This window comes from Somniosus microcephalus, chromosome 7 (assembly GCF_052327205.1).
Source record: "Somniosus microcephalus isolate GS21.2 chromosome 7, FLI_Smic_1.0, whole genome shotgun sequence".
Taxonomy (NCBI): domain Eukaryota; kingdom Metazoa; phylum Chordata; class Chondrichthyes; order Squaliformes; family Somniosidae; genus Somniosus; species Somniosus microcephalus.
In genome coordinates this window covers 197,731,666-197,759,227 of record NC_140993.1, presented here as the reverse complement: position 1 = coordinate 197,759,227, position 27,562 = coordinate 197,731,666, and the positions used below count along the sequence as shown (strand labels likewise).

The window sequence follows — 27,562 nt, the reverse complement described above, 5'->3', positions numbered from 1 at the left end:
ATGCCCGTGAAATTCTTACGCCTGGTAAAAGCAGGCTTACGGCCTGCTTTTACCAGCATAAGAGATTTAAAAAAATACATTTTTTATCAATTATACATTGAAAAACCTGTACAATAAAGTAAGTTTTAGCCCCTTTAAAACATTTAAATTTATTTTTCAAAAAATTTGTTTTAAATATTTACTTAAATGGCATTTTAATTAATTTTAAATATGTAAAACTAACTGTGCTGTCCCCACTGCTGCTTTGACTGAGATTGCCTACCACATTGGGGGTGGGGGAATGGAAAGGTAAAAGGATTACTTTTTATTTTAAAAATATGTTCATAAAAGTTATGTAAAGACTGTTTTATTAAGAAAAAGGTGGTATATGTAAGGGAGCACCAAAAAAGTTATAGAAAGTTAACTTACATTACGTTTGCTACCACTGCACAGGTAGATGTTACAAGCATGACCATTCCATCAATTTCATAACCAGCATGGATGAACCTTACACAGGCGAGATAGACCAGTACTCCTGTTACAAGCCAAATTGTGATCACCGAGAAGAGTGCACCAAGGATTTCTAGTCAAAATAAAATTGGACAAGAATTTATTTCGGAATTAGTGAGGCTCCTTAATAGATAAACAACAGAAAATGTATTTACTGGGTAGAAAGCAGAGCCAAAGTGTTTATTCACAGAGAAAGAGGAGTCCATCTGCACTGTCCTCTCAATCAGCAAATGATGACCAGCATAAGAGGGAAGGAATAACTAAAAATTGAAGAATGAAAATTGAGTAAGTGCAGATCTTCACATCTCGTAACAAACAAAAGACAATAGCCAGACATCAGCAATGCAGTCATTGCATAGTCCAGGACGCATATAAATCATCTTGTTTCATGAAGCGAAAAGAAAAGAAAATCAGGTAGGCTATATAACGGGCAGCTAATCCAATACCGTCCCTTACACCCATAGAGTTTTACAGCACAGGAGGAGGCCATTTGGACCGTCTTTTTACACAGGGTTTTCAGGACACAAAATGCCCCAAGCCAAAACATCATAGAACTTTTAGTTTACACTTTTTCAGAAAAGCTACTGTTACAAGTTTTTTTTCTCATATTCCTAATGTTTCCCTTTAAGTAAACAGAAAATTTCAAATATTTTTATGAAACTCCTACCTGCTCTGTACCATCCAAAATTTAATTTCTTTGTGGCCGCTCTTGAAGATAACCATAATGAGCACAAGCTAATCAGAAAACCTGTGACATCTGCTAGAAGATGTGCTGCATCGGTCATAACAGCCAAGCTCCCTGCTAGATAGCCACCTGAGAAAGAATAGAAAGGTAAGGCATGGCAAACAATGGAATGATTCTATATGTGCCTAGTAAAGACCATCACAATCTAGTAATTACCCAACTTAATTCAATTAATTTTTTATTGCAATTGTTCTTTGCTTATACATTGTCATATACATTACATTATTATATTCATAGTATATAACTTGCATTTATATAGCACTTCACAGGAGCGTTATCAAACAAAATCTGACACCAAGCCACATAAGGAGATATTAGAACAGGTGACCAAAAGCTTGGTCAAAGTGGTAGGTTTCAAGGAGCGTCTTAAAGGAGGAGAGAGGTAGAGAGGCGATGAGGTGAATGTATGGCTGCCAATGGTGGAGCATTTAAAATTGGGGATGGGCAAGAGTTCAGAGTTGGAAGAGCACAGAGATTACGGAGGGTTGTAGAGCTGAAGTAGGTTACAGAGATAGGGAGGGGCAAGGTCATGCTGCCCCTTGGCGACATCATCCGAAAACATGAGGTCAGGTTTCACATGTACGCTGACAACATCCAGCTCTACCTTAAATGAAGCACCCCCCCACCCCACCCCCCTCAAAAGAAGATTCAAAGTACAAAGAATACAACATTTGGCCATTTTATGAAGTCCCTGTTGAAATGGGTTCACCAGAACGGTCCCAATCTCAAGTAGTCAATGCCAGCACCCAGCCTTAAATGAGTGTTTCTAGAATGGCCTTATGAGGTGGAACCTCCACTTGCTCCTACAATGTCACTAACGTGAGGGGAGGGTAAAGAGCCAGATTCCAGGAAACTCCCTAAATTGGGAGTTCTCATACTATGTCGGGATCAAGTGTATGATCAGCACAGGCACACGTGATCTCACCAGGTGCACCTGCTTGATCCTGGCAGAATTAGGACCCAACAGGGGGTTGAGGCTGAGCTTGGAGCCTGATGAGGAGACTAAAAAGTCTTGGGTCTTAAGCGTGGGCACCTGATACCCACCCCCAAGGCAGCCACCTACTGGTGGCATTCCTGGGGTCTTCAGTAAAGGCTTGGGGGGGGGGGGGTGGCATAGAAGCACACAGTGATGAAGGCCTGCTCCTCCAGCCCTGCCAAACCTATGAACTTCAGCATAGTCAGTGGCGGTGTTCTGTGTTTCCGCTGATTTTCCAGACCAAATAATCTGGAATTGGTTTAAACGTAACATTATAGAAACATGAAAACCTCACATTGTTAGATTATTTCATAGTGGGCTGAATTTCCTTGACCATTGTGTTGGAGTCCCACTCCAATTCTTGCAGGAGTCCGGCAGAATGGCTTGGAAAACAGCCAGGACCTGGATATGCCAAGTCCTGCTCCCATTTGAGATTTCCCATGTTGGCTTTGTAATAGGAGGAGCCTCTCTTTACACTGGGTATTCCCACTTCTCCAGCCCATATAGGACCTGGCATAGGACTGGAGGCTGGTACCTCCAGAGTGGAGCAAGCAAAAAAAGTGACCCGGACCTTGAAAAGTGGGCAGTTTCTTTCCCCCCAAACTTTTTTTTTTTTAAACTCCCATAAACTGAAAGGGGGGCAGTAAATGGGGTCTTAGACATCCCCTCCGCCTCAGATAGCAGTCAGGCACCAAAGGTTAGAAACATAGAAAAATAGGAGCACGAGTAGGCCATTCGGCCCTTCGAGCCTGCTCCGCCATTCAATATGATCATAGCTGATCTTGTATCTCAATACCATATTCCCGCTCTCTCCCCATGCCCCTTGATGCCTTTTGCGTCCAGAAATCTATCTATCTCCTTCTTAAATATATTCAGTGACTTGGCCTCCACAGCCTTCTGTGGTAGAGAATTCCACAGGTTCACCACCCTCAGTGAAGAAATTTCTCATCTCAGTCCTAAATGTCCTACCCCATATCCTGAGACTGTGACCCCTCGTTCTAGACCCCACCAGCCAGGGAAAACATCCTCCCTGCATCCAGTCTGTCTAGCCCTGTCAGAATTTTATACGTTTCAATGAGATCCCCTCTCATTCTTCTAAACTCTAGTGAATACAGGCCTAGTCGACCCATTCTCTCCTCATACGACAGTCCTGCCATCCCAGGAATCAGTCTGGTGAACCTTCACTGCACTCTCTCTATGGCAAGTGTATCCTTTCTTAGGTAAGGAGACCAAAACTGCACACAGTACTTCAGGTGTGGTCTCACCAAGGCCCTGTATAACTGTAGTAAGACATCCTTGCTCCTGTACTCAAATCCTCTTGCAATGAAGGCTAACATACCATTTGCCTTCCTAACTGCTTGCTGCACCTGCATGTTTGCTTTCAGTGACTGGTGTACAAGGTCACCCAGGTCCCTTTGTACATCAACATTTCCCAATCTATCACCATTTAAATAATACTCTGCCTTTCTGTTTTTCCTACCGAAGTGGATAACTTCACATTTATCCACGCTATACTGCATCTGTTATGTATTTGCCCACTCACTCAACTTGTCTAAATCGCCTTGAAGCCTCTTTGCATCCTCCTCACAACTCACAATCCCACCTAGTTTTGTGTCGTCAGCAAATTTGGAAATATTACATTTGGTTCCCTCATCCAAATCATTGTGAATAGCTGGGGCCCGAGCACTGATCCCTGCGGTACCCCACTAGTCACCGCCTGCCACCCTGAAAAAGACCCATTTATTCCTACTCTCTGTTTCCTGTCTGTTAACCAATTTTCAATCCATGCCAGTATATTACCCCCAATCCCATGTGCTTTAATTTTGCACACCTCTTATATGGGACTTTATCAAAATCCAAATACACCACGTCCACTGGTTCTCCCTTATCAATTCTGCTAGTTACAACCTCAAAAAATTCTAACATTTGTCAAACACGATTTCCCTTTCATAAATCCATGTTGACTTTGTCTAATCCCATTAATATTTTCTAAGTGTCCTGTTATCACAACCTTTATAATAGACTAGCATTTTCCCTACTACTGATGTTAGGCTAACCGGTCTGTAGTTCCCTGTTTTCTCCCTCCCTCCTTTTTTAAATAGTGGGGTTACATTTGCCACCCTCCAATCTGCAGGAACTAGTCCATAATCTGTAGAATTTTGGAAGATGACAACCAATGCACCCACTATTTCCATGGCTACCTCTTAGTACTCTGGGATGCAGATTATCAGGCAACATGGGGAAGGCGGGTACCCTCCCAATGGCCCTGCAAACTTGGACAGGGTCAGCACAGGGGTGCACTGGAAGTGCAATCCCAGAATAACTGCCAAGATCGTAGCTCGTTGATTTTTGACCTCCACTGCATTAGGAGGACATATGTTAAGTGTTCACATTTATTATATTCATGATTCCTTATTACTAAATTTCAGAGGTAGCAGTACGTAAACTGTTAAATTATTGTTCCAGCTAAATCTGGAAAAATTCTCACACTAAGTTTGGTTGAAGGCTAACGTTGAGATAAGCCAGGTGTTTTCTTTTGAACATTAAATAGTGTTGTTTAAAATGAAAGTGCCCGCAGCGAAGCCTCTAATATGTTCTAAGAAGAGTGAATCATCCTTTAAACAGCTGAGGGCCAAATGTCCGTGGGCCTTTGATCCCAGCATAAGTGTTGTGATCAACCTGCGGGGAACCTCAGCTACTGTTCCTGCTGGACTTACCAGCAACTGGGAGTTTCCCCCATTAAATTAATTTGGCTGATGCCTCCTCTGCAAGGGACGAATCTTACGCGCGATCCCTAAAATGAGACGACCAAGAAAAAAACACCGGTCAGAAAACTTTCCAAGGGGGGATCAGATCATGGCCCAGGCCTGGAACCCCAGATGGGCCCCACTTGCACTCCTGCAATGGGTGGTACACCTCCTTTCACCGGAGGCTCCGCCCCAAACAAGGCCCCGCGGGAACTGCCAGATATGCCTAATTCCTGGGCCTTCCTGTTGGATTCACAGTGAGAGTGTGCCTGAAGGAGTGTTGAAATTCAGAGCTCTGGTACCTCCAACACACCATACAGACAACCTGTGGCCTTTAAGGAACAGGTCATGTATGCCACAAATTTACTGAAATTCTTTGAGCAGGTAACTAAGTTGGTTGGTAAGAAAAGCCTTCTTGGATTTTTCAGAAGATGTTCAATAAGCTTCCACGTATGAGGCTTATGGGGAAGATTAATGCTTATGGAATTAATGACCAGTTAGCTAATTGGTTTGCACAGTAGCTTATATAGTGATATATAAAGCAGATGTGTATCAGGGTGTGTCGGTGGGAGTACACCCACTTTGGGTGAAGGTTGGGGGGGGGGTGGAGGGGCATGAATTATCGATGGCTACATTTTTGTTAAGAAACCAAAGCTGGTGGAAGGGAGGGGGGAGTGGGTGTAAGATACTGGCCATACCACACAGCAGGAGACATCGGGTGGGGGTTGAGATGGAGGTACCATAGTGCTGGGATTTGGGAAACATGGATAAGGCAGCACAGTGGGAGACATGGGCCTGGGGCCAGCGTGACTGAATGTGGATGAGCCAGCACAGTAGGACACATTGGCTGGGGGTTGCTACAAGCGAAAATGTATAAAGCAGTCTCAATTTTTAAGTAATGAAGCAGTATAATATTTAAAAAAGTATTGGAGCTGAGGTCAATGGTGCCTGCAGGCATGGAGGGGACAAAAAGTTTTAAAAATAAACATTTTAATAAACAAACAGAGATGGAGAGGCAATGGGGAGAGGGTGCAGGCTAGCCCACAGCTTGAGAAAATAGCTGAAACATATATATATTAAAAATAAATAAAATAGGTAGCTAGAGCCAGAGAGGGAGGGGAGGAGGTATTGACTTAAGGAAATAAAAATCGGGAGAGATGGAAAACGGGCTGCTGATTCACTAACGCACAAAGTCAAAATTACCACACTGTGTGGGAGACCAGGCTGGGAGAATCTGTGACAGGCAAGGTGTGACACCCTTAACATTGAAAACTCTTATCACAGCACCACCTACCAGTATAACAGGTATTACAGTTTGAATGAAAGGTCATCGACCTGAAACGTTAACTCTGTCCTCAATTTTCATAGGGCGGCGTGAAGGCTGCGTGCGAGTGCAGTAGCGGGCGCTGCACTCGGCAAGGCCGGGGATGTGGAAGCCCTGCCAATCTTAATGGCAGGGCCTCATTTAAATAGACCTTTCCACTGTTCTGCCTGACATCCGGCCAGACTGATTACCTGGCCGACAGGCAGGAGTGGGAATTTAGCAACAGGTGACCTGTGGGAACGGTCCCTGGCAGTCAGTGGGGGGATCTTTGGTGCACGGGTGGGATTAGTGGGCATAGCCCTGAGCCTGCTGATCTGTGCAGAATTATGTCAACCAGGAACACTTCAGTAAGATAGATGATCGGCTGAAAGGAGGATATGGCAATGATCGGCTGAAGGGGGGCTGTGGTCGTGTTCGGGAGCCCGGAGCTGGGGAGACCCAAGGCTTTCTTATGAGGCCTGGAGGGGAATTTTAAGGTTAATAGAGAAATACAGTGCAGTTTTAATTTCAGAAACATATATTGAACCATATATTGAACATATACTGACTTATTACACCATAAACAGCATACGACAACATAGGTGAATAGCTCCCTCAGTGTTAAATTTCTACATACATTATTTAGTTATCACTAATTTTGTGCCTGAAAAACAGATGGGTGGCAGCTGAAATTTGGGGTGACACCCCGTGGGACATCCCGGCTGCTCCTTTGACGTCCAAGCCCGATGACTGCAACAATCAACTGGGCCTGTAATTGGTAGAACAGCCTGCCTGCCTGCCTGCAACAGGAATACGACTACTTAAATATGCAAATAGGAATCCTACGCCAGTTATAAGACCCCAATTGTAAAATTCAAGTACAAGTGGACGGAACATGCGCTGTTCACGTTCCACATGGTTATACCTGGCAGTGAAGAGGAAAAGGCCCCAAAAAGCTTAGTGAAAAATTAGTTTTGCATGGCCAGTTCTCCTGTGGCTTCACAAGAATAATGTCAGCCGTTGCTGCTGCTGCCCTGGGCTCGCCCTCCCCTTGGCAAATATGCTAACTCCCACTCTCCCGCCACCCCACCACCAAATAGGCCAAATTGGCCTCTGGACCACTCAATTCTGGGCTGCCTGGAACTGGTGAGCTGCAGCGGGATGTCCGTTGGTGGTGAGGCCCAAACCCAAATTTGATTCAGGCCTCATGTCGTCACGAGTGGGCGGGCAGGCAGGCAGAGCAGCCACAGAAGGCTTTGCACCCTCTTTCAGTGGCAGAACTTGAATTTCTCCCCCATTATTCATTCCAGGGTTAATATATGCCCGATAGAAGAAAGAACTTGGATTTATAGAGCGCATTTCGCAACCTCAGGGCGAGGTCGTCCCGAAGCGCTCTACAGCCAAGGATGTACTTTTGAAGCATAGGCACTGCTGTAATGTACTCACCAACCAGTTCTCCGATCATAAATAGTACACAGATGACCAAAGCTATCCACAGCCTCCTCTTGGCTTGGTGTTGCTCTATTTGCTTCTGTTCAAGAGCCTTTTTGTTGCAGTGGCAATGGAAGACCCCGCTGGATTCGCTGACAGTCTCAGGTGGGAGGTGGATGTCCAGTTCCAGATTTGGCTGCTGGCAGGTTGAGCTGTGGGATGGCACAGGTCGGTAGTGGGTCAGCTCAGCGCGGGCATCGGTCACTTTCCTTCTCACACTCGAGCCCTGGGGGTCAGACACCAGGGGCGCGAGGCCGGGGCCGATGGTACCGGGCGGGTGGGCGGCCCGGCCTCGTGAGCTGGCAGCCGGCCAGCTGCTTGGGCGCTCGGAGACACCTCATCGGCCGGGGGTAGGAGGCGAGACCAGGAATGAGGGGGCGACACCGGCCGAGGCTCCAATCCTAAGGAGGGGATGGGGCCTATGAGGGAGGGGTCACTGGGGTGTGACCTTTGAGGGGGAGGGGCCACTGGGGGTGGGGCCTTTGAGGGGGAGGGCCAATGGAGGCAGGGCCACTAAGGGTGAGGCCTATGAGGGGTGGGGCCACTGGGGGTGGGGTCTTTGAGGAGGAGGGCCAATGGAGGCGGGGCCACTGAGGGTGGGGCCTATGAGGGGCGGGGCCACTGGAGGTGGGGTCTTTGAGGAGGAGGGCCAATGGAGGCGGGGCCACTGAGGGTGGGGCCTATGAGGGGAGGGGCCACTGGGGGTGGGGCCTTTGAGGGGGAGGGCCAATGGAGGCAGGGCCACTGAGGGTGAGGCCTATGAGGGGTGGGGTCTTTGAGGAGGAGGGCCAATGGAGGTGGGGCCACTGAGGGTGGGGCCTTTGAGGGGGAGGGGCTGATGGGGGTGGGGTCTTTGAGGAGGTGGGGGTCAATGGAGGCGGGGCCACTGGGGTGTGGGGCCACTGGGGGTGGCCTTTGAGGGGGCGGGGCCAATGAAGGGGGGTTCGAAGGGAAGGGATCAATGATGGAGGGGCAATCGATGGGAGGGATCAGAGGGGCAGGGGCAATGAGGGGAAGGGATGATGGGAGAGGGCGGGGTGAACATGAGAGGGGTTCTTGGAGGGGAGGGGCCATTGAAGGTTGAGGTGATCTATGGGGCAGGGTGATTGAGGGATGATAGCAGGCCCGAATGTTTTGTGGAGCCTGGAGGAACACTCCTGCTCATCCTAACCCCACAAATATGTGAAAAAAAATTCCCGACCTGGTTTTTTGAAGCGCCTGCTGTGGTCACTTTAAAGAGGGCTGGATAGGCTGCTCCATGCCAGAGGCCAGTGGTTGGGGCCTTGCGCCTCAGCCTCCACCTCATGCCTCTCAAAAATGACGTCTGGGTCCTACAACGGCTTAGGACCTCAATTTAAAGACAGGATTTTAAATCCCTGCTCCCACCGGAAACAGGAGTTAACATCAAAGCATTCCACTTACCACTCTTTTTCTGCCTCACAGCTATCCTAAAGCCAGACAGCAAAGGTGCACGCTTGACTTATGAATTTATGCAAAAGGAGGTCTGTTACATAGACTGGACTTCGAAGCTGTCCGCCATGGCAGCTCGCCAGCATCAGTTAAATAAGGCTGGGCCATAATAGGCCGAGCCTCCCACTACACCTCCCAAATGGTTTGCCTGTGTGTTCAGCCAGCCGACCGGATGCGAGTTAAGATTCCCCCATAGTGCTGACCACGTATTTTGAGGCTCGCTCAAAATTCAAGTCGGGCAGCCAATGGGATGTTCTTTTTTAAATTTTCCTTTGTCTACCGCCCCGTTTTCTAGCATTAATGGGGCGGTAGACATACGAAAATCGGCCCCTACTGTGATTTTATTATGGTGGCATCTAGAAAGTACTGAACCTTTACAATCTCAGTTGCAGCTGAGGTTGCCATGGTGACAAGTAGGGTTCAGCTTTCATGAGGATTCTTTCGCTCTTCTACAATCTATTTCAAACTTCATTTTGAGCTCAGGCTCATTTAAATCTCACTGGAAATCTGCACACTCCAAAAGGGCATCCCGCTGCAGCCCACCAGCTTCGGTCTCGTGCAGTATAAGACAGTTCAGACGTTGCACCCACCAGGTAGGTCCTGGGAGGGGGACTGCGGAGGGGTTGGGTCCAGGCTGGCAGCGACCTGAAGTATTTTCATGGAGCTAGGAAGAGGACTTCTCCTGGCTGCACAAAAATATAACCCAGAAACCTATCGGGGCTATTTAAGGAGTAGCCAGCAGAAGTCCTTTTAAGGACTGCAGATGAGGCTGTTCAACACCAGGATACATGGCACAGCATACGCTCTACCCATGTGTCTCTGAAAATTACAATCAGGGTCCTAAGTATGTCATAGAATCCCAATTTACACTTACTGCTTGAAGCAGGTGGGCGCTCCGGCTGCCCAAGGGATGGTCCATTTAGAAATGGCACTAATGGGGCGGTATATCTACTCACTGAGCCTTTGAGGTAGACTTCTCTTTTGCACTTGGGCATTAAATAATCATTCAGGAGAAGCACATAGATGAAGATTCGGTGGGTGGTATCACACACCCATAACAGAACCTGTCTGATTTTCCATCCATTTCAATTAATGGACAGAAAATGGAATGAGTTCCATTACAGGCATGTGATCCTTCCTGCCAGATTTTTCTCTGGGTTTTGCCAAGGCAATTATTTCATGCCAAAATGCCAAAAGAGGAAAATTTTCCCTTATTTCTTTTGAAATAGTAGCGAGGCAATATTTTATACTGTCAGCCATTCTATTAAATATCTTCATCACTAAGTGCAGAATTCTGGCTCTGAGCTCAAAAGTTATTGACCAAGTGATACAAGGAGCATCTCTCACAATTACTGATTCTTAGTAGTATCTGGAGTTTCTGGTGGATGCCAACTTATCCTTGGTCACTGTTAAGAATATAAGAACATAAGAAATAGGAGCAGGAGTAAGCCATACGCCCCTCAAGCCTGCTCCGCCATTCAATAAGATCCTGGCTGACCTTCTACATCAACTCCACTTTCCCGCCCTATCTCCATATCCCTTGATTCCCTTAGTGCCCAAAAATCTATTGATCTCAGTCTTGAATATACTCATCAAATGAGCATCCACAGCCCTCTGGGGTAGAGAATTCTAAAGATTCACAACCCTCTGAGTGAAGAAATTTCTCCTAATCTCTGTCCTAAATGGCCAAACCTTTATCCTAAGACTATCACCTCAGGTTCTAGACTCTCCAGCCAGGGGAAACAACCTTTCAGCGTCTATCCTATCAAGCCCTCTAAGAATTTTATGTTTCAATAAGATCACCTCTCATTCTTCTGAACTCCAGAGAATATAGGCCCATTCTACTCAATCTCTCCTCATAGGACAACCCTCTTATCCCAGGAATCCCATGAGCCCTAATCGTGTGTAACAACCTCTTGTGTGGCACCTTATTAAATGCCTTCTGAAAATCCAAATATAATACATCCACTGGTTCCCCCTTATCTACCCTCTCATCCCTAGTCAACATTTATTGCAGCCCCTCTAAGACAAGTATATCCTTCCTTAGGTAAGGAGACCAAAACTTTACATAGTACTCCAGGTTTGGTCTCACCAAAGCCCTATATAATTGCAGCAGGACTTCCTTGTGTCCTTGGCCACTGTTAAGAATATAAGAACATAAGAAATAGGAGCAGGAGTAGGCCATATGCCCAGTAGGCATCCACCAGAAACTCCAGATACTACTAAGAATCAGTAATTGTGAGAGATGCTCGTTGCATCACTTGGTCAATAACTCTTGTGATGTTCAGAGCCATAATTCTGCACTTAGTGATAACCACCACTGTATCCCACTGGCTAGGCCATTGGTTAATATGGTGAATGGAGTGCACAAAATTTCACGTGAATCTGCAATAACATAATATTAGCACAATTATTTGAGAAATACCTGGATCTGAGACTGATGCTTATGATGCAATCCAATACATCCCTTTGTAGTGTCAGCTGTGGCTCAGTGGGTAACACCCTCGCCTCGGAGTCAGAAGGTTGTGGGTTCAAGTCCCTACTCCAGGGACTTGAGCACATAAAGCTAGGCTGACCCTCCAGTGCAATACTGAGGGAGTGCTGCACTGTCGGAGGTGCCGTCTTTCAGATGAGATGTTAAACCGAGGCCCCGTCTGCTCTCTCAGGTGGGCATAAAAGATCCCATGGCCCTATTTCGCAAGAAGAGCAGGGGAGTTATCCCCGGTGTCCTGGCCAATATTTATCCCTCAATCAACATAACAAAAACAGATTATCTGGTCATTATCACATTGCTGTTTGTGGGAGCTTGCTGTGTGCAAATTGGCTGCCGTGTTTCCCACATTACAACAATGACTCCACTTCAAAATGTACTTCATTGGCTGTAAAGCGCTTTGAGATGTCCGGTGGTTGTGAAAGGCGCTATATAAATGCAAGTCTTATACTCTTATACTCCAACCCGCTTGCAATAAAGGCTAACATACCATTTGCCTTCCTAATTGTTTGTTAACATATTAACTTTCTGTGATTCATGTGAAAAGTCCCCCAAATCCCTCTGAATACCAACATTTACTAGTCTCTCACCTTTTAAAAAATATTCTGCTTTTCCATTCTTCCTACCAAAGTGCATAATTTCACACTTCCCCACATTATACGCCATCTGCCACCTTCTTGCCCACTCACTTAATCTGTCTTTTTTCCCTTTGCAGCCTCTTTGCGTCCTCCTCTCAGCTTACTTTCCCACCTAGCTTTGTATTGTCAATAAACTTGGATATATTACACTCTGTCCCCTCATTGATTTAGATTGTAAATAGCTGATCCTTGCGACACTCCACTAGTTACACACTGCCATCCCGGAAATAACCTGTTTATTCCTACTCTGTTTTCTGTCCGTTAACCAATCCTCAATCCATGCTAATATATTACACCAATCCCATGAGCCCTAATCGTGTGTAACAACCTCTTGTGTGGCACCTTATCAAATGCCTTCTGAAAATCCAAATATACTACATCCACTGGTTCCTCCTTATCTACCCTGCTAGTTACACCTGTCAAAAATTCTAATAGGTTTGTCAAACAAGATTTCCCTTTCACAAAACCATGTTGACACGTTTGAACTGTTCTGTGGATTTACAGACCAAGAATGTAATGAGATTAGGGAATAGGTTATGCAATTGCGTTCCCAGTGCAGAGCCTCCTCTGCCAGGAATGCATATCGGAATTCAGGCACGTGCTTCCTACAAGTTTTGAACCACTAAAATTAATGGCACAACCACCTGAATTCTCAAAATGCATTCTCGGTGCTGGGAGTGTGATTTGGTTAAATTATCCCTATTGTGTGATACATTATGCAACAATGAAGAGTGCAAATTGTCTGAGCTAATCTTCAGTAATTGCTATTGGGGGCGAAATTCAACTTTAGTGGGAGCGCAAAACGTACATTAGTTGATTGGGCCTCTGTTATACAACACAGCCCAATTTTCCTTTCCATTGACTTTAATTTCACCCCCATTGTCTCTATGCTAGTCATTCTTATTCCAGGGATTCATTTTCCAGCCTATACTGACCTATTCTCAGCACCCTGGAGAGGGAGTCAGCCTTATTCCATGCATTTCTCTTTGGCAAAGCTGCTTACATGAGTACTTGAGTTAAACAGGATCATGACAAGTTAACCTTAAATGGAGCAGTAGACTTGGATGTCTAGAACGTCAAGGTGGTTATAATGTAAACTGTTCTTTATAGGTCCATCTACCAGACTGAAGACACTCTGATGCTTGGGATGATAGCTGCTATACAACATTACTTGGCGGCTGCTTACAGTCATATATCCAGGGTTTAGTGCCTACTATTATAATACTATGGAAGCATAGTTCTGTAATCCTTCAATCAGTACTATTTGTACTGTTATTATTTTTTGTTGATGCTGCTTTCACAGACTAATATTAAGATTGGCTTCAGATAGCTGTGTTTTTTAAGTGTTCTTTTGTCTTGATATCCGAAGCAAAAAATATACTACTGTATTCTGTCTGGAGAAATCTGCATCACCATGGGGACCATTTAACTTAGTTTCCTTCAGTGACATCAATGCCAGCATTTATAAGTTAATTTCTTCAGAACAAACAACAACAGATAGCCAAGAAGCTGCTGTTCACACTCTATTGAGGGGTAGAATTCATTAATACCGTTGACCAAGGAACCTCTTTGATACTATGTGTTGTCTACCTTTAGAGAGCCTGAAGAATTGTATGAGATGTGAGTTTTCCCTGTATCTCCAGTTTCCTGTTGGATTGCTTGTTTCCACTTTGAGATGATTAGAAAGGGATTCAGTGGGACCTTCTCCACATAGCGTGCATCAGGGATTGAATTGAAAGATTCTGGAAAGAACCACTAGGATTTGAGTATGTTATTTAAGTACTGTGTAAGTCAATTGCAGAGTGGGAATTAGTTGCTGCTAAAGCTCTGCACTTTCAACTGGCAAAACTGCCGTCCAGTGTCCATATTGCAGTCGGGCGAATGTGGAAAAGCATTTAGACACTTTATGGTGAGTTATGCTGCTCTCCATGCCTCTTGGGAGAAGCTTCTAATACCTACTGTTCATCTACCATGGACTTAAACCTACATTGGTCAGCTGTCTACTGACCAGGAATGACCAATTTATTGTGACTGAATAATTCAAATTCTGTTTTCATTACATGGGATTTCAGGATTTTCACCAGTGTTTTTGGAACCAAATTCTGCAATTCCTTTCTTTTTCCCCATGAAAAACTATGAATTAGTGACCTTATTATTCACCAACTACTGACTATGGTAGTTTGGGGGGTTGAGGGGAGAAAAATAATCAGCTTTCTTTGTGGAGTCTGTTTGGGTCCAGTGTGACCTGCTTGCCAAGGATGCCCGATGAAAATTTGGAACCAATTCAATCATCCATGTCTGACTCCATAATCCAATACCTGAGCCAGGCAAGTCTTTAGTACTCCACAGCGCAATTAAGGATTTACCAAGCATCTGGCTCAATGATGGACTTGGAAATAGAATTGTAACTGAAGGGGGTTCCATTGGATTCTTTCCACCTGGCTCAAATTAATCCTGAAAACCAATGACCTAACAGTTAGGATGGTCCTAGCTGGACAAGTGTCAGTAATTTTACCAATGATCTGTGTTGGTAAACTGTGTATTTTTAGTTGGTTAAACTCCAGCAGTATGCTTACAAATACTCTGGAGGTCCCTAAGCCTTAGCTCTTGCCAGTATGCACCTACATTTTTGGGGGTCAGATAAAGTGACGTGTCCCTACGCTGAAAGAGTGTACATTCTGGGGGTAATTTTATGAGTCCGCTCTCCCATCCACTGGGAGCACGAATCAGAATTCAGGCACACACTGCCCTCTGACCAGGAAGGTTGCAAAATCATGGATAGTGTGCACCCAAATTTCTGATATGTACCCCTGCAAGTGAGGCACCCAGCCAGGAGGGCACGCAAAATCGCCTCAATATCAAAAAAATGAAAACTTTGGGGGGAATTTTAATGTGGGTGAGTGTGTGGGTTTGGGTGCGGATAGGGGGTTAAGTCATGGAAAAATGCGAGCGCGTTGGCAAACCAGCTCCAACCCGTTGACTTCCGCATTTAACTCCAGCGCGTTAGACTGCATGCGTGCAAACCCCTTGGGAGAGGCAGGTTGTCAATTTCAATATGTTAATCACTCAATTGCAGCAAAATTAACATGGCTTTTGGAATTTAACTGTGGGTCCACGGGTTGCCCGAGCTTCCTGGAACTCGCCAGGGAAAGCAAGGCGAGAACACAGCAGCAATTAAGGGCGCTGAAGACGTGACAGGGAAATATGCCAATAAGTATTGACACCTCACAGCTGCTTTCTTACCTGTTTGTGTGAAATGCTTTGTTCACAGCACTTGTGCTGAGGTTACATTTACAACTTTGGAGGCGTTATCTACATTTTGGAGATTTGTATGTCTGATATGCACTTTGGAGCTCTGATCTATCAGATCAGCATGGGTGCCGCATATGCTGTGTTACTTTGGACCTCAGACAAGGACCAAGATGAGCAGCAGGAGTAGCACCTGCAACAGTCTGCTGCTCACAGACCTCCAGCTGCACAGGAGAGAGGGGATCAGCAGAGAGGTGCAGTTCGCAGGAGGCCATATCCGGCACAGTGTCTACAGGCAGAGGATAAGCATCCTAATTATCCTAATATAGACTGGGATAGTAATAGTGTAAAGGGCAGAGAGGGGGAAGAATTTCTGAAGTGTTTTCAAGAGAACTTTCTTGATCAGTATGTTTCCGGCCCAATGAGGAAGGAGGCATTGCTGGATCTGGTTCTGGGGAATGAGGTGGGTCAAGTGGAGCAAGTGTCCGTAGGGGAACATTTAGGGAACAGTGATCATAGTATCATAAGGTTTAGATTAGCTATGGAAAAGGACAGGGAGCAATCTAGAGAAAAAAAAGTTAATTGAAGGAGGGCAAATTTCAGAGGGTTGAGACTGGATCTGGCCCAGGTAAATTGGAATCAAAGATTGGCAGGCCAAACTGTAATCGAACAATGGGCTGCCTTTAAGGAGGAGATAGTTCGGGTACAGTCGAAGTACATTCCCACGAGGGGGAAAGGTAGGGCAACTAAAGCCAGAGCTCCCTGGATGACAAAAGAGACAGAGAGTAAGATGAAGCAGAAAATGAGCGCGTATGACAGATGTCAGGTTGCGAATACAAGTGAGAATCAGACTGAATATAGAAAGTTCAGAGGAGAAGTGAAAAAGAAAGTAAGAGGGGCAAAGAGAGAGTATGAGAATAGATTGGCAGCTAACATGAAAGGGAATTCAGAAGTCTTTTATAGGCATATAAATAATAAATGGGTAGTAAGAGGAGGGGTGGGGCCGATTAGGGACCAAAAAGGAGACCTAGGCATGGAGGCAGAGGGTATGGCTGAGGTGCTAAATGAGTACTTTGCATCTGTCTTCACCAAGGAAGAAGATGCTGCCGAAGTCACAGTGAAAGAGGAGGTAGTGGAGATACTGGATGAGATAAAAATTGATAGAGGAGGTACTAGAAAGACTGTCCGTACTTAAAGTAGATAAGTCACCAGGACCGGATGGGATGTACCTGAGGATGCTGAGGGAAATTAAGAAGGAAATCACGTCGGTACTGCCATATTCTTCCGATCCTCCTTAACTATGGGGGTCCTCTTTTATTGAACCAAATTAACTAACTTAATAAACTTTAAATAAAACTTAACTAATTAAATTAAAATTTGGTTTGCTGGGGTGATGATGCACTCCAGTCCCCGCGGCACCCACCGGTCTCGGAAGGCCTCCAGTGTGCCGGCGGACACCTCCATCTCCAGGACCACCCGAGTGCGAACATAGCCGCGGAAGAGAGGCAGGCAATCGAGCTGGATGACCCTCCCAACTGCCCGCTGCCTGGACCTATTAATGGCCACCTTGGCCAGGTCCAGGAGCAGTCCTACGAGGAGGTCCTCCGACCCACCTGCACCCCTCCGCACCGGGTGACCGAAGGGCAGGAGTGTGGGACTGAAGTGCAACCAAAATCAAGGAGCAGCCCCCTTAAGTAATGGAACAGGGGCTGCAACCTCTCACATTGAATATAAACATGGAACACGGACTCCTCTAGGCTGCAAAAAAGGCAGGCAGCCTGGGAGTCTGTAAACCTACTTAATATTTTATTGCACAGGACTGCTCCATGCAACACCCTCCAGGCCAAGTCCCCAATAGAAAAGGGGAGGACTCCGCATAGAGAGCCCTCCATTGGGGACCTCCGCCTCCGCCGGACGGCAAGATTTAAATATGGGGGTGGTGCCAGAGGACTGGAAAATTGCAAATATTACACCCTTGTTCAGAAAAAGGTGTAAAGATAAACCCAGCAACTACAGGCCAGTCAGTTTAAACTTGGTAGTGGGGAAGCTTTTATAAATGATAATCAGGGACAACGTTAATGGTCACTTGGACAAGTGTGGATTAATTAAGGAAAGCCAGCATGGATCTGTTAAAGGCAAATTGTGTTTAACTAACTTGATTGAGTTTTTGGATGAGGTAACAGAGAGGGTTGATGAAGGCAATGCAGTTGATGTGGTGTACATGGACTTCCAAAAGGCGTTTTATAAAGTGCCACATAATAGGCTTGCCAGCAAAGTTGAAGCCCATGGAATAAAAGGGACAGTGGCAGCATGGATACGAAATTGGCTAAGTGACAGGAAACATAGAGTAGTGGTGAATGGTTGTTTTTCGGACTGGAGGAAGGTGTACAGTGGTGTTCCCCAGGGGTCGGTACTAGGACCACTGATTTTCTTGATATATATCAATGACTTTGACGTGGGTGTACAGGGCACAATTTCAAAATTTGCAGATGACACAAAGCTTGGAAGTATAGTGAACAGTGAGGAGGATAGTGATAGACTTCAAGAAGACATAGACAGGCTGGTGAAATGGGCAGACACATGGCAGATGAAAATTAATGCAGAAAAGTGCCAAGTGATACATTTTGGTAGGAAGAACAAGGAGAGGCAATATAAACTAAAGAGTACAATCCTAAAGGGGGTGCATGAACAAAGAGACCTGGGGTTATATGTGCACAAATCAGTGAAGGTGCCAGGGCAGGTTGAGAAAGCAGTTAAAAAAGCATACAGGATCCTGGGCTTCATAAATAGAGGCATAGAATACAAAAGCAAGGAAGTTATGATGAACCTTTATAAAACACTGGTTCGGCCTCAACTGGAGTATTGTCTCCAATTCTGGGCACCACATTTTAGGAAGGATGTGAAGGCCTTAGAGTGGGTGCAGTATTTACGAGAATGATTCCAGGGATGAGGGACTTCAGTTATGTGGATAGACTAGGGAAGCTGGGGTTGTTCTCCTTAGAGCAGAGAAGGTTGAGAGGAGATTTGATAGAGGTGTTCAAAATCATGAGGGGTCTAGACAGAGTAGATAGAGAGAAACTGTTCCCATTGGCGGAAGGGTTGAGAACCAGAGGACACAGGTTTAAGGTGATGGGCAAAAGAACCAAAGGTGACATGAGGAAAAAAATGTTTACGCAGTGAGTGGTTAGTATCTGGAATGCACTGCCTGAAAGGGTGGCGGAGGCAGACTCAATCATGGCTTTCAAAAGGGAATTGGATAAGTACCTGAAGGAAAATAAAACTCAGGGCTACGGGGAAAGGGCGGGGTAGTGGAACTAGCTGAAGTGCTCTTGCAGAGAGCCAGCACAGGCTTGACGGGCTGAATGGCCTCCTGTGCTGTAACCATTCTATGATTCTATGACACTAGTGTATCAAGAGGCTCAGGGTGTCGCAGTAGGTGGTGGCAGATATTTGCAGCCTGCTTGAACAAGATCTGCTGCCAAGTGGATTTGGTGGCCACACTTTACCAATGGCTGTCAAAGTCACCACTGCCCTCAACTTCTTTGCCTCTGGATCCTTCCAGGGCTCTGCTGGAGGCATTTGCAGGATCTCTCTGTCAGCAGCCCACAAATGCGTAAGACAGGTGACTTATGTTTGTTTGCCAGGGCCGGCAATTATGTACATTTTTCCTACGACGATGCTAGTCAGAATGAATGGGCAATTGGGTTTGCAGCTCTGGCTGGCTTCCCACAGGTGCAGGGCGTCATCGACTGCACGTATGTGGCAATTAAGGCACCACTGGATCACCCAGGAGTATTGTTCAACCTCAGGGGCTTCCACTCCAACAATGTGCAACTACAAAAGGATCTTTTGTAGGTGTGCACAAGATTCCCGGGCAGTTGCCATGATGTTTTTGTCCTGTGGCAGTCCACCCTCCCCGATCTCTTCACACCTTGAAGCAGACTTACCAGCTGGCTGCTCGAAGACAAGGGATATCCACTTAAAATGTGGCTGATCCCAACCAATGAGGCCCAAGAACGATACATTGAAAGCCATATGACAACCAGATGTGTCTTTGAGCTAGCAATCGGCATGCTGAAGATGTGCTTCAGGTGCCTGGACAGATCTGGAGGTGCCCTTCAGTACGCACCAGCCACTGAGGAGCAGGGGGCAATGGGTGAGAAGTGGAAGTGCTTTGAGCCAAGTCCCCACTTCCACATCTCCTTTCACCATCATCCCTCTCATGGCCAATCCACACTTCCCTGCCAGCAATGAGCTAGAGAACACTTTCAGCAGAACAGTGGGGTGATGAATGGTCAATTTTAAGTGTATTCTTCATCCTATTTAAGGTGGCATTCATAGTGCGTAAGCCATTGGTGAAGGTTTGCATGCACTCGTTTGATTGCCACGCTTGATGCTCCATGTAGATGGCCACTCTTCCCATGGAAGAAGACATCATCGCAAAGGCCTGCGACATCATGCCACTTATGCTTGAGACAGACTCCTCCAATCTCTCTGCAAGTGTGCACAGAGTGTCTGGAAAGCTTGCCAGTACATCACACATTCTTTGCTGCTGCTCCAGAAGTATCCTGTTCATCTATGGCCCCTGAAGTTCAGCATCTGTGTCCAGTTGAGCAGAGCTTGGAGCGCCCTGCAGCCTCTGACGTAGACTCTCCACTGCTGTCCCTGACACCATCTGCCCCTGCTCACTTATGATGTGTGAGTTACCAGGTGAAAACCCAATATCTGCCTTACCGAAGTGTAAGTATCTAAGCTGGTGCATGATCTGTATGTGTCCTGTGATGGTGCACCCTCAGAGGGCGTGACCTCCTCTGAGGAGTCGTTGTCGTCCTCCTGGACCAATTCCTGTGGAACGTTTGAAGGCCCTGTGGGAGATTTAAGGCATGAATTAGATTTGTCAAGGTAAGAATGTCTCAAGTGATCATTATGCACATGATCATATTTCACTCGCTGCTGACATCACGTCAACATGAGTGAGTGTTATATGCCATTGATCCACTGATGCCCAGTGCCTCCTACTCCGCAGCTGTCAGTTGCGAGATGGCTGGAGGGCATCTCCGGTTCTCTGCCTCTCCCTCATGTTCTGTGCTCTCTTCTGCACGGAGGGAAAGAGACCTATGAGTGAGTGTAATGGCATGTGTTCACCCGATGGATGGAGAACATTTGTTGAGGGTGACTATGAGGGAGAGGCATGACATTGCATAAGGATGAGGGTGAGTATCAATGGTGGATGGAAAGATGGGTATGTGAGGAAGTGCATAGACAGAGAGGGATGGGTGTACCTGCAAGGTAAGTTGGTGTGAGGAGTGATGTGCTGGAGTAGGCTTGAGAAGGCAGAGTGAGGGGGTTGGGGTGATATACGCATCAGGATGTAGGGCAATGAGATGCAACACCTGCCCTTTTACCTCCTCCCTTTCCACTGTCCAGGGGCCCAAACACTCCTTCTAGGTGAAACAGTGATTTATTTGTACTTCTTGCAATTTAGTATACAGATTGGGTGACTGCTTTGCAGAACACCTCCGTTCAGTCTGTAAGGATGACCTTGAGTTTCCGGTCGCCTGTCACTTTAATTCTCCGCTCCACTCCCACTCTGACCTCTCAGTCCTTGGTCTCTTACACTGTTCCAATGAAGCTCAACGTAAGCTTGAAGAACAGCACCTCATCTTTTGGTTAGGCACTTTACAGCCTTCTGGACTCAACATCGAGTTCAACAATTTCAGACCATAACCTCTGCCCCTATCTTTTTTTCCCCCTCTCACATGGCGGCTGTTGATCATTCTGCCATTGCCATTTACACTTCATCTTGAGTCATCTTTTGTTTCTTAACTTGTCCCATTATCATCTCCTTTTGCCTTGCACCATCATCCCTTTTGTCTCTTAATCTCTCCTGCCTCCCATCCTATCACAGACCTTCCCTTTTGTTCTTTCCTCCCCTCCCCCCTCCTTTTCCAGTTCTGACGAGGGTCATTGACCTGAAACAGGAAGGTCTTCATTGCAAGAGGATTTGAGTACAGGAGCAAGGATGTCTTACTACAGTTATACAGGGCTTTGGTGAGACCACACCTGGAGTACTGTGTGCAGTTTTGGTCTCCTTACCTAAGAAAGGATACACTTGCCATAGAAGGAGTGCAGCGAAGGTTCACCAGACTGATTCCTGGGATGGCAGGAGTAGTATGAGGAGAGATTGGGTTGACCTAGGCCTGTATTCACTAGAGTTTAGAAGAATGAGAGGGGATCTCATTGAAATGTATAAAATTCTGACAGGGCTAGACAGACTGGATGCAGGGAGGATGTTTCCCCTGGCTGGTGGGGTTTAGAACGAGGGGTCACAGTCTCAGGATATGGTGTAGGACATTTAGGACTGAGATGAGGAGAGATTTCTTCACTCCCGTGGTGAACCTGTGGAATTCTCTACCACAGAAGGCTGTGGAGGCCAAGTCACTGAATATATTTAAGAAGGAGATAGATAGATTTCTAGACACAAAAGGCATCAAGGGGTATGGGGAGAGAGCCGGAATATGGTATTGAGATAGAGGATCAGCCATGATCATATTGAATGGTGGAGCAGGCGCCAAGGGCCAAATGGCCTACTCCTGCTCCTATTTTTCTATGAAATGTTAACTCTGTTTCTCTCTCCACAGATGCTGTCTGACCTGCTGAGTATTTCCAGCATTTTCTGTTTTTATGCCGCTGTACTCACCTTTCCTGCCCAGCTTAGGTCATTAAACTGTTTTCAGCATCGAATCTACGAGCGTGGCACCACGCTCCTGTTGCTGACCTCATGGGCAACCTCCAGCCATGCCTTCTTTGTTTCACCTGCAGGCTTCTTCCTCCCATCAGTAGGGAAGAGTATCTTCCTGCGGACCCTTACTGCCCCCAGCAGCACATCCAAGGAGGCGTCACTAAAGCGCGGCGCAGCCTTTGAACGTCTGGACTCCATTCTGCCAAGTCCTTCTGTTGTCCTCCCAACTCCATCAAATCGCATTTTTGGAATGGAAATCGCCTCATGCAGGTGGTCATCATGCTCATTCATGCTAATTGGTCGGAAACCCGAATATGATATGGTAATTTAGTGGCTGGGGTAAAAAGTTACTGACAGAGACGCTGCTTCGGGTTTCCCGCGCTACCGGAACCCCCTCCCCCTCCCAGCGCGCCGTGAAGTTAAAATCCAGCCCTTCAGTTCAGTGGATTCTCAGTAGTCTGGTCTGGAGACACTATTAAACATGATGGTGGAGATGGATTTCTGCATCACGTCAGACACCGGCTGACCAAACGAAAAGCTGCAGAATCTGTAACAGGCAAAGCAAAGGCAAAGCTTCAATCTTACCATATGGCATTCAGTTACTTTTCTAAGTGTTGGTTTCATCCATTAAATGAATCGAGAAGAGTTTACAAAACCTTTAGTCTCGCGGTCAGACTGAACAGATGGAATTTTCTCACGCGCAAAAAAAGGGACGGAGCCAGATCTTTAACTATTTCTATTTTCTGCTTCTTCGTTGCCTTTTTCACACAAGTACGGGAGGAAACCAGATTTTTGCGATGTTTATATAGTAATATTTTAGTATTTGTACATTACTGCCGGTCTCTATCTAGTTGGTGTGCCTCAGTTGAGATGGTCAGGTGAAGCAGCAGCTCGGGACGCGCGGTGAGCGACACCGGTTCGTGTTATAAGGCGTGGAGCAAGTCAGGACTCTTTTTTATCAATTTCACACTCGCGGTAAAACAGCGTCAAATCATTTCATCTATTGTAATCCCTGGTGTAAAAAGAAACATGAAAGGTAAGTTATTTCAGTAGCACAGACAATAAATATGGGAGTACAAATTTATGACTGGAATTGCTCGTCCGGCTGGAACCAACACTAACAGCTATCTCTGCAGTATAAATGAGACTAAAAAAGTACAGGTACATTGGGAGGTCCTATTCAGCTAAGAACTCCCATGTGTATGTATCCCTCCAAGTCTTCAGAATATTCTTGAAGCGAGTTGTGAGAATTTGGTGAGCTGGTTTCAGCGCCAGTAAAACTGATGGGAGGGTTGCCCTCTTGTCCGGTCCTTGGACCCTCCTCTTGTCCGGTCCTTGGATCTTCCTCTTGTCCATTACCTGGACCCTGCATCGCCGTTATTTTCAATATATTCTGTCACATCATCGGACTGCAGTTGGGTTAACGAGAAACGGGTTCGGGCACAAAGGCGGCAGTGTAAGTCCGTGGGCCAGGTCCTGAGAACAAGCAGTTTGCTGAGCCCAACTCCAGCACCTTCCGGGCACTAGTGATGGATGCGGTGGACTCTTTTGGGTACGAACAAATAAACAGTAAATTAACAAAAACACATCAAATGAAACTTATTAAATTAAAATTTGGTTTCCAGGGGTGATGATGCACTCCAGTCCCTGCGGTGCCCACCAGTCGCGGAACACCTCGATGATAACAAAATGGAACATTCAACGGATCATCCTCCGCCATTTCTGCCACCTCCAGCATGGTCCCACCACCAAACGCATCTTCTTCTCACCTCCCCTTTCAGCATTCCGTAGGGATCGCTCCCTCCGCGACACCCTGGTCCACTCCTCTATCACCCCAACACCCCTTCCCCTTTGCCCAGCACCTTCCCATGCAAGTGCAGGAGATGCAACACCTGCCCTTTTACCTTCCCACTCTCCAGGGCCCCAAACACCCCTTCCAGGTGAAACAGCGATTTACTTGTACTTCTTGCAATTTAATATATTGTATTCGCTGCTCGCAATGTGGTCTCCTCTACATTGGGGAGACCAAACGCAGATTGGGTGACCGCTTTGCGGAACACCTCCATTCAGTCCGTAAGGGGGACCCCGAGCTTCCGGTCGCCTGTCACTTTAATTCACCGCCCCATTCCCACTCGGACCTCACCATCCTCGGCCTCTTGCATTGTTCCACGGAAGCTCAGCGTAAGCTTGAGGAACAGCACCTCATCTTTCGATTAGGCACTTTACAGCCTTCTGGACTCAACATAGAGTTCAACAATTTCAGATCATAACCTGGCCCCTATCATATATATATTTTTTATCCACACTTTTTGTTTGTGCCTTCTGTTCTTCTCTCACACATGGCAGCTGTCTTTCATTCTGCCAGCACAATTTACACTTCATCTAGAGCCATCCTTTGTTTCTTAACTTGTTCCATTACCATCTTCTTTTGCCTTGAATATCTCTTAATGTCTCTTAACTTCTCCTGCCTTATATCATATCACAGACCTTCCCTTTTGTTCTTTCATTCCCCTCCCCCATTTCCCAGCCCCTACACTTGCTGCAACATCTCTCCCTCGGAGGAAAGGCCCCGATTTGAATGACCCGTTAAACTTTTGCGCATCCTGCTGCATGAAGGTTACTCATTCATTGGATCTTTGCGCCCAGTTTGCTTTGGGGTCGCAGGGTTAAGCTTTGTGCACACGACACACCTCAGGTTTAACTGCCTGTTGCTTACAGATAGGTCAACTGATTTGTCTACTTTTTGGCTTTGTCCTCTTATTGTTTTATCAAATGTTGAAGCTAAGATAATGAAAAGCATTTGGTTATGTCCATCTCCCAGTGAGGGTACCGCGTTATTTGATGCAGGTTACTACTGCCGCACTGGCCAAGACAACGGCAATTAAAATACAAGACAGACCCCCGCAGAGTTGTCTTGAGTGAAGTGTATATAGAAAGGTCCCGGTGAATAGTCAGACCCACCTGCCCAAACAGCCGCTCACAGTAACTCCAGAAACTTGTCCCGTGAGCGAGTCACTAACAGCTTGGAACTGGGTTAAAATTGTAAATCTTACCTTTCCCCTTCCAAAGAAGACAGCTTGCTCGTTTTATCCGGCACCAGGCGAGTTTTTTCTGTGTTCTTATTCCTGGATGTAAATGGTGAGCTGTGGGGGGTTATGTGAGAGAAGCGATCCATCTCCAGCACACCAGTCCAGGATCCCAGCTAACTCATTCACCAGAGACAAAACTGTCCAAACCTGAAAGTTCTCCTTGTAACTTTTACTTTCATATGAACTTTGCTTCGTTTTCCGTCTGAAATAATCTACCCTCTTCCGATCAACTTTTATCTTTTCTGATTGAAGGATCCGAGTTTATTTTTAAGATGGATCTGCTTGACCCGTTCCGCCGAACCTTTGGCATCGACTTCTTTCTCCGGGTTTAAATCAGGACCGATTGAGCCGTGCTGAAAGAAACGCCAGGGGAGAATTGCAAAACTTTGGGTAAAGTTAGCGGTGCGTGCGCAAAAAAAACTAATTCGGGATGTTTCAAGGCTATTTCATAACAAATAGAAAGATCGAATTACATTTGGATTAGAGTTGATGTACTTTCCCCCTGCCTTCCCCTCTCCCCCTGCAGATTTCCAGTAAATCTTTTTCCCTTAGCTTAATTTTCCTTTCAATGTTTCCTTCAGTTTGCTTCCAGTCCATTTTAGTGACTTGCAACTCTTTTTCAATGTATCTGCCTTTCAGAGTGCTTTAAAGTGGCTTGTATTTCCCAATTTTCTGCTCGTGCCATTTCCCGTCTTACTCTGACCATACAAGTCGCGGACGACTTTCCTAGATTCCTGATTTCACACCTGTTCGGCTGCAAACCTAAAACCACTTTGCATTCGCTGGCCTATTAAACTTCTGCTAAACGTCACCTTGAAATAAAACAGCTCCTGGAACTGCACTGGCACATCAGTGTCTAACAAAGATGGCCATTTTCCAAATGGCGGTTATTTTTAATGCTGATAGGACCTTTCAGAAAACAACAAACCCAGTGTAAAAGTGTGTCCAAACATTGTTAATGTAAAATAACAACAGAAAATGTTGGAAAAACTCAGCAGGCCAGGCAACATCCGCGGAGAGAAAATAGAGTCAACGTTTCGGGTGAAAACCCTTTGTCCAGACTTGTTAATGTAAAGTTATGTTTCATTTCTGATCATGAGTTACATGGCTTCTGGCAGTGAACTTATAACCGCAGTTGAGCCAATTATTAGGGGTTGGCAAATGCATTGGCCAGTGCAGAGCTGAGCCACACAAACCGAGAAGGTCACAGGTTTAGTGAAAAGGCAAAATGTGATAGTTGTAAACACAGTCTAAAGTGATGCGGAATCAGAGTTGGAATGTTGAACCCAGCAGTGAGAGAGGCAGTAATAGGGTGAACCAAGAAACGGACTGGTATTCTCGACCAATGTTCCCTGTAAGGTGCGCGGGTGCAGCGATCTGTAAGGTTCCGCGCACTCAAATTCAAGGCCGCGCACAGTGAGCTGGAGCAGGGGGGAGGGGCCCACAGAGCCGATCTGAATTGGAACAGCATTTGCTAAGCTACGGAGCCCTGGAACCCGGCAAGCGTTGTCTCGGGATTCTGCTGGTTCTTTTTACGCGGAGACGCGTGCAGTCGGTTCCCGGGGAGTGAGCGACGGCCTCACTTTGGAACAATTCACCGCGGGAGCCAGTTATTGCGCGGCGAAAGTTCACACATTCCTTTTACGGGCACAGAGTACACCGAATCTGAAAACTCACCACAGAAAATGACATTGGCATTAACTGGGGTTGCTCCAATCGACACCGTCACCCGAAACCACCAGAATTCGCAGCCAAACACACCGGGGCTACTCAGATGGGGGGCATTCTCTGCGTGAGGCTGCTACTTTCACATCAAATGCCTTTTCCACCAAGCCTTTGGTCCATAATAAGTGGCCATTCCTGTTTACCCAAGGAAGGAATGAGATATGCAACATATTGCTTGCTGGAATATATTTCTTTTTTAGGTTAACTTAAAAAAAAAACACATTTAACGTCCATATATTTATTTAATGTAAATGTTTATTTTTAAGTAAACAAACGTTAATGTCCAAAGGTTTTTTTATAAACGTCGCTCGGGTTTTGAAGCCTTAAAAATGTCCAAAGTTTGTGGAACTGAAGCCAAGAGGACGATGGTGATGCATTGCAGCTTTGCGAAAGGTGGACTATTGACA

At 46.1% G+C, this 27,562-nt stretch overlaps 1 protein-coding gene across 1 annotated transcript in view; it reads right to left on the bottom strand.

Moving 5' to 3' along the window:
- Positions 1–26,043, bottom strand: part of slc30a8 (solute carrier family 30 member 8) — a 52,345-nt gene extending 26,302 nt beyond the window's left edge. Inside the window, exons 1-4 of the mRNA XM_085992126.1 lie at positions 25,395–26,043; positions 7,707–7,903; positions 1,157–1,303; positions 409–562 (exon numbers count right to left, since the gene is read on the bottom strand). Coding sequence (XP_085848252.1) covers positions 409–562; positions 1,157–1,303; positions 7,707–7,903; positions 25,395–25,516 — 620 coding nt within the window. The 5' untranslated portion in view covers positions 25,517–26,043. The remainder of the gene's footprint in view (positions 1–408; positions 563–1,156; positions 1,304–7,706; positions 7,904–25,394) is intronic.
- Positions 26,044–27,562: the final 1,519 nt, after the last annotated feature.